The following is a 7500-nucleotide window of genomic DNA, read 5'->3' as shown; positions in this document are numbered from 1 at the left end:
TAGCAGTGATTACTTACAATGCAATACAATTCCCCTAGTCATTCCTCTGATTTTTTTGGTCTGTTCTTTAGCTTCGTTGAGACTTTGACTTTGGAGCCGCCCCTTCTATGGAACAATGCATTTGTTGCCCAAGTCAAACGTGATGCTAAGCTGATGTGTTGTTTGTTTTCTGTAGGTGTCCAACCTATTTGCTCGAGACGAGATTGATGAAATAACGCAGGATTTGATTAGTGTGATGAAGGCCGAGTATCCAAAGAGACCACCAACCAATGAAAATCTTTATGACTACTTCATCACTCGTGTGAAGAACAACCTTCATGTGGTGCTCTGCTTTTCACCGGTAAGAACTTAATCGGCTCTCCTTTTTCACGAGATAATTGGTAGCTTAAAAAAACACTGACAAATTGTCTTTCTTTACTAACTGGCCTATTTGCCGACGGACTGACGAACCATCGACAAACAATTACACACTATAGTTAACTGACTGACTGTCATTAAATGTACAGTTGTGGGAACAAGCGCAATTTCAAATATAATTGCAAAACGATATAATAAGATAAGATGTGATTTATTTTATCTCTAGGTGGGAGAGAAATTCCGCAACCGTTCTCTGAAGTTTCCTGGGTTGTTCAGTGGTTGCACAATGGACTGGTTCAGTCGATGGCCCAAAGATGCGCTGATTGCTGTTGCCTCTCACTTCTTGTCCTCGTTTGACATCGTCTGCTCCCCAGACACAAAATTGGCTGTTGTCAACACGATGGGAGTTATTCAGGTAGTCCTTGGTATTGGCTGTAGTGTTGTCTATGGTTTCCGTCGTCTGCATAAGAATCGATTTAAACAACATTAGGGAGCTTAAGCACGCGACATTTTTAACGATAAAAGGCGTAAAGGTGAAGTCACTTTGTTTAACGTCGGTAGTTTCTTGAGCTACGAGGCTGGTTTCAGTGAAAGCCAACGGTGCACCCTTTATCCCCCTCCCTCTTTCAGTGCCCCCTGGTATTTAAAGCTATAGGTACACAGATCAGATGGAAGTCGGAAAAGACGTTGAAGTTACCGAGGATCGAACTGAGGACGTCTTGCTCGGAAGTCGTTCACTAACCAACTGAGCTATGCCTGCTCCTCTCCTCCTTTTGAGCCACGGGCGGTAACCGGAAGTAAGCTGTTCTCCCATTTAACTTACCTTCACACTACCACACTTATACTGTCAAGTATCTCTTCGGTATTAGACACGATTGGTTTGGAAATCTGGGAGAGACTACTGTCCTGGCATGCGAAATCTTCACTTCCGGATGCCGTCCGCGTCTCAAAACCTCACGTGCTTAACCTCGCTAATATTAACCCATTCACCGCCGAGGGCTTCCCCATTGACGAGTAAAATCGTCTGGCGTTAGACAGAGTAAAATCTACAAGTGTCAATTTGCATTTTTGGCGGTGAAAGGGTTAACTGGGGACATTTTGAGCGAACCTAGATGTTGTTAATCCGTAACCAGTTCGCGAAAGAAAAATCTTTTACGTTTTCCTCTGACTTCTATTGGCTCCTCTTATTTGGTTTTTCGTTTCTTCACTTCCTATATGTCCTTCTCCAAGGTGCTATATCTCGCAATTTTAGTGACTCGGGAGATGCCCGTTAGATAGATTGCAGTCATGATGATACTTTAAACTAAGTCATAAAGTTACAATGAATTGACAAATAGCACAAGGTTGAAAACTGGTTGAATTTAAGAAATCTTGAAGAAAGGTCAACAGAAAGACGTTTTCCCAAGTTTACTACAATTCGCTCGGGTAATAGTAATTTATGAGCTGATGAAAATAAATTGACCACCGTTAGGGGATTAAAAACTGACGGTTTAGAGAGTAAATCCAAGCTTCGTCCGAACGAATGCAACGGAACGATAAGGCTCGAAACATCAGCTCTCTAATCTCCTCACTGTCGTCAAGTTACTGTTATCACTTCAATTGATTAATCCAAATTCAGTTCCCGTTTGTCATTCACCCACCACCACTATCTATGTTGGAAACTATCCTTGTTCAGCTTTAGTCAGTTGTTCTCAGTGTCATCATATTTGTATTGTAACGATCACCGAATAAACTCTAAAATATCCTTGATATGTCCCCATTTTTAAAATTCAGTTAGTTACTGGTGTTGCCTACAATTAAAATTACTGAACTAGAAAACTGGCTTCCACGCGAGCAACACCAAACCATGCAAGCACATGAATTGCGGCTTTAATAAATACAATGAAGCACTTGAAACTCTTTGAGAGTAACAAATTGTCTTCAACTGATGAGTTAACAATGAAAATTCAAAGCAAAGATGAGGTTCGCACCTATGGGCCAAAAAATGAACAAGATTTCTTATTTATTGTTCTCGTTCTTCAAGGACAATGTGGCAGAAATGTGCGTCCAATACTTTGAGCGATACCGCCGTCAAACTCACGTGACCCCTAAGTCTTACCTGTCTTTCATTGGTGGGTATAAAACCATTTACAAGATGCAACACGAGGCTATTGGATTGCTTGCGCAACGCATGAACACTGGTCTTAACAAGCTTGTAGAAGCGAGTGAATCCGTGGCCAAGCTGTCTGAAGAGCTAGTTGTCAAAGAGAAGGAGCTCGCTGTAGCATCAAAGAAGGCAGACGTGGTGCTGCAAGAAGTGACAGCCAGTGCTACGGCTGCGGAGAAAGTGAAATCACAGGTGCAGAAAGTCAAAGATAAGGCTCAAGCTATCGTGGACGAAATTGCGGTGAGTAATTGTCTCTCGCTGAAGTCGTAGTTGTTCGTAACAGAAATTATAGTAGTTGGATATCTACCAGAAACGTAAGTGTACAATCCTGGACAATATTCTTAAGACCCTTTCGACTGACTTGTCGATTTCTATATCTTACGATTAACCCCTTGGAGACTCGCCATGGATACTCTTTGATCTTTGTTCGTGAATTGGGCGTTGGCTCATCCAATACGTGTCATCAAATATGCGTTTTCAACCGAACTTGTTCTTGTTTTGCTTCCGAATGGAGAATAAACACATGTGAATGAAAGATTCACAGCATTTGTGACCTGAGAAGATGAGAACTGGGTAGTCGTTCAAACACAAATCGTAACGTAGAATTTTCTGAAAAAGCCGCCCAAGAAACGTTGTTGTTATTTGACCTGCAAACATTGTCCCCAAAGAAGCCTAATCTTCGTCTTTACCGTCGTTGTCGTTGTCATCATAATCAGCACATCGTTATCAAACCGATTCATTTGTTGTATTATTATATGAGTCTAGAGATTTACGTACATTTCCGTGATGAAATAAAAACGACTTACGATGTTTTCACTACTGAAATATTGTCGTATCGGCCTTTGATTGATTGTCGTACGATTTTTTTTTCACTACTGTAAAATTGTCGTATCAGCCTTTTGATTGGCTAGTATTATGTTAAACTTTGGCTCGAGTGGCCTCTGCACTAACGACGGGAGTAAAATTTGTAAACATGCATGGCGGCGTACTAGTGTATGGTCTTCAAAGTTTTTGTACTTTTATTGCTTAATTTTCTCCACAAAATACCTCAGAAAATCTTTCAAAGTTTTAAAAGTGTTTGGGGCTTTTGTTCACGATCAGTGGTTTGATAGTCTCTCAATTAACCCTTGCATCGTTAAGTTTATGATCTCTGTAGTTATATGATAAACAAATTACTTCATGGTTGTCTCGTTTGTACGATTTTTATTACTCACTCGTTGTGTAGGTCATTAAACCCACTCGTTCGCTTCGCTCACTCGTTCGTTTAAACGATCCTTCTCAACTCGTGAATACAAATTGTAAGCACTCACCAACCATGAAGTAATCTATATTTATTCAGTCATAGGTACTAAGATTTATCTACGAAAATCATAGTGAATAAAATTCGTACTGATTCTAAATGTAGCCAATCAGGAACACGAACGACAAAATTTCACTGTGAAGAAATATCGTTCGTCCAATCAGCAACGCCAACGACGAAATTTTACTAGTGATGAATGAACGTATAGAATGGAACGTCATCCGACAGCCGTTGCACAAAAACCGCGCGCTTTGAAAAATGGCCGAGGAACTGTTTGCTCAGTTAAGGAATTTATTTTAGAACAAGAAAACAGAATTCCGCTCAAAAAACTGAACGAGATGTACGATTGCTTGAACGACTTTTGAAAACGAAGATCGAAGACAGGAAAATGGAAGTTATTCCAGCGGTTGAGCTGAATGAATACTGAATACATCAACCAATTTATCATCTCCGTCCACACTAAAGACGGCAATGAATACGAGCCGACTTTCCTTCGAAGTTTAGTGGCCAGCTTGGAACGACAACGGAAGAAAAAGGGCTATTTCGCAAGCATAACAAACGATCTGGTATTTGAGAAAACCAGAGAGGTTCTTTAGTCCAAACAGAAACAACTAAAGAAGCAAGGAAAGGGAAATAAACCCAAAGCGCCGGTAGCTTTGACAGGCGACGATCTAAAAACACTCTTCACTTTGGACTACTTTGGAATATCTGAAACACAGCAAGTGTTCAGGGGCACCCAACGAGAATATAGTTCAAAACCACTTACACATAGCATTGTTAAACGTATTTTTTTAATTAGAATTTAAATATTTTTATCCCATAAAAATTTTTCATCTGTTCGGATTTCCTAGCTGAAAGTCTAGTGATCCGAAAATTATAGGGATGAAAACTTACCTTTTCGAAAATTTAAGCCAGAAATGAAGCTCCCAAAATTCTAGGTTAGCTTTTTAGGGTAAAAATCCGTTAAAAATGGGCAATTATACCATCTTTTAGATGTTCGAAAAGCCTAGGATAGGTAGGCGAGCAAGAAATTTTACAACAAATGTTCCGAAAATTCTAGATCTCAAATCGTCTTCCGAACAGATATTTTCCGAAAATTGACGTTGGGTACCCCTGAGTGTTGTAAATTTTATTAAATATATTGTCGGTTGGGTGATTTTAAACCATTGTTTATTGCTTTCATCGCCCCGCTCCATTTGTGCGAAATAAATTTGTCTATCAAACACTACCACGGTACCTATGAAATAAACACATGACAGCATGGAAAATACTTTGTATGATTTTTATTCACTCGTTGTTTCGTATCAGAAAACTCACTCGTTCGCTGCGCTCACTCTTTCTTTTTTCTGATACTACTCAACTCGTGAATAAAAATCGTACGCGCGCATATTCCATGAAGTAATCTCTATTTCATCAATAGGAAGACAAAGAAGTTGCAGAAGAAAAGCTTGAAGCAGCCAAACCTGCACTGGAGGAAGCAGAAGCTGCCTTGCAAACCATCAAACCAGCGCACATTTCTACCGTGAGGAAACTGGCCAAGCCTCCTCATCTAATCATGCGCATTATGGATTGTGTGCTGCTGCTGTTTTTTAGGAGAGTTGATATTGTGACAGCAGATCCCGAAAAGCCCTGCTGTAAGCCATCCTGGGGTGAATCACTTAAGCTGATGAGTGGCGGAGGCTTCTTAAATAGTTTACTTACGTTTCCCAAGGTAAATAAGCATATTTTCGTTAAGACCACTCACTTATCCCATGGGGTGTATTTATTTGTTAGAATAATTGCGCATGAAAACATTGGTCAATGCTAGTAATAAGCTTTTACAGTCAATCGGGAAGGCTAAGGATCAAGTCAATTTTTTTTTTTTAAAGAGAAAAACGCAGTACTCGTAGTACAACGGCGAAAGACAATTTGCAGCCAACCACTACCCTAGAACTTATCTTAAAAGCCCAGAAAAAAATGCAGAATGCAGTATGTGCTATAACGGCAAATGATCACTTTCAGGCCTTTCTGCGTTAGGGATTCTCAAAACACGTATCATGAAATGAAATCTTTTTGGAAGAAGCGCTTGTTAAAATTTCCTATATAGACCGTGTGCATAAGCGTTGATCACTTGTTTCCTCTTTTTGTCTATTTATCCTAAATCTTGACGTTAGCCAAAATTATGACGTTTAAATTTCGAAAGGTATTCTTATTGAATGTGGCTAGTTTTTCTGTAGATTCCAAATTTACCACAAAACAGAATCAGCCAGTCGCGCGTTTTTTCATCTGCTCATCGCATAAATTCAGACTATTTATTAGTGACTGTTTTCCGTCAGGACTCCATCAATGAAGAAACCGTTGAGCTGTTGATGCCGTACTTAGAGATGGAAGACTACACTATGGAAAATGCTAGGAAGGTTTGCGGTGATGTGGCTGGACTTGCATCGTGGACAAGAGCCATGGCTTTCTTTTACGGAGTTAACAAGGAAGTTCTTCCTCTAAAGGTATTTCAGATCACTTGAATAGCTAAAATTGTTCATAGCCCAGCATTGATCCCGTGGTCATGAAATTCGATTAGATGTTATTTGCTGAGAATAATTTTAGGTCAGCCGATTCTTCCCTCAATTCCAGGAGATGTGCACATCGGTAGACCCGCATATTTAGCATTTTGTTTTGCTGGCTTCAGGCTAATCTGATCATCCAAGAGGCTCGCTTACAGAAAGCGACAACTGAATTAAATGAAGCTCAGGAACAACTGGACGAGAAGCAGCGAGAGCTGGATGCTGTGCAAGCCAAGTATGATCAGGCCATGCGCGATAAGCAGACTCTGGTAGATGATGCGGAGGCGTGCAGGAGAAAGATGGCAAATGCCACTGCTTTGATTGATGGACTAGGTGGAGAAAAGACAAGATGGACCGAACAGAGCAAGAAATTTGATCAGCAAATTCAAAGGTGCGTTTGAAAAACTGTCAATACACTCTCTCAGATAATTAGATATGTAATGCAACTATTTCTATTACATAATGCTAGTTACTGTGGGGTTACGGGGGAGGGGAGGGGGTTGACTACTAGTTTAGGTTTCCGTACTCACCACTCACAGCAGAACTGAAGGTCGAAATTTGTCTTTATGCCTGTGCTTAGATCCCTTACCTGGAAGTCGCAGACGTTCTTTGATCAAAATTTCTTTAATTTCATATCCGAAAATGGGACAACCACTTTTCTAGAGTAATATCTATCAACCTGTTTTCTGCCTATAATATGACACCAGTGATCTTTCCAGACTCGTAACATCCGGCCTGTTTTCATGTACCGTATATATGGGCAATGTGTAAAGTAAGAATTGAACTAAAGATTTAGGTATCGTTTTCGAATTGTTTTGCTCTCCAGATTGGTCGGTGACGTGTTGTTAGCTACTGGCTTTCTTTCCTACTCCGGCCCATTTAATCAAGCCTTCAGGACTCTACTGCTCGACAACTGGAAAAAGGCCATGAGAAAAGTCAAGATTCCTTTCACAGAGGTAATACGACTTTGAAGGAATAAGCATCGGTTCTCTGTTTCACTCGCGATTGCGAGTGTTCCGGTCTCAAAGACCGCAGCAACTAAGGGCGCTTTCCTTTTATCAGAACTGGCCGGCCAGACCCGTCAGTTTGCCAAGAAAATGCAAAAATTTGAAGAAACACTTGCATGACAATCCCTGGCATTCTTCTGGAGAAGTATA

At 40.4% G+C, this 7500-nt stretch overlaps 1 protein-coding gene across 1 annotated transcript in view; it reads left to right on the top strand.

The window, feature by feature from the left end:
- The window catches only part of LOC137997057 (dynein axonemal heavy chain 5-like), a 102768-nt gene that overhangs the window by 77464 nt on the left and 17804 nt on the right, over window positions 1-7500 (top strand). The window contains exons 71-77 of the mRNA XM_068842791.1: window positions 176-340; window positions 584-772; window positions 2381-2743; window positions 5224-5514; window positions 6119-6286; window positions 6469-6734; window positions 7170-7299. Coding sequence (XP_068698892.1) covers window positions 176-340; window positions 584-772; window positions 2381-2743; window positions 5224-5514; window positions 6119-6286; window positions 6469-6734; window positions 7170-7299 — 1572 coding nt within the window. The remainder of the gene's footprint in view (window positions 1-175; window positions 341-583; window positions 773-2380; window positions 2744-5223; window positions 5515-6118; window positions 6287-6468; window positions 6735-7169; window positions 7300-7500) is intronic.

This window comes from Montipora foliosa, chromosome 3 (assembly GCF_036669935.1).
Source record: "Montipora foliosa isolate CH-2021 chromosome 3, ASM3666993v2, whole genome shotgun sequence".
Classification (NCBI taxonomy): Eukaryota; Metazoa; Cnidaria; class Anthozoa; order Scleractinia; family Acroporidae; genus Montipora; species Montipora foliosa.
This window is presented reverse-complemented; position numbering and strand designations above follow the sequence as displayed.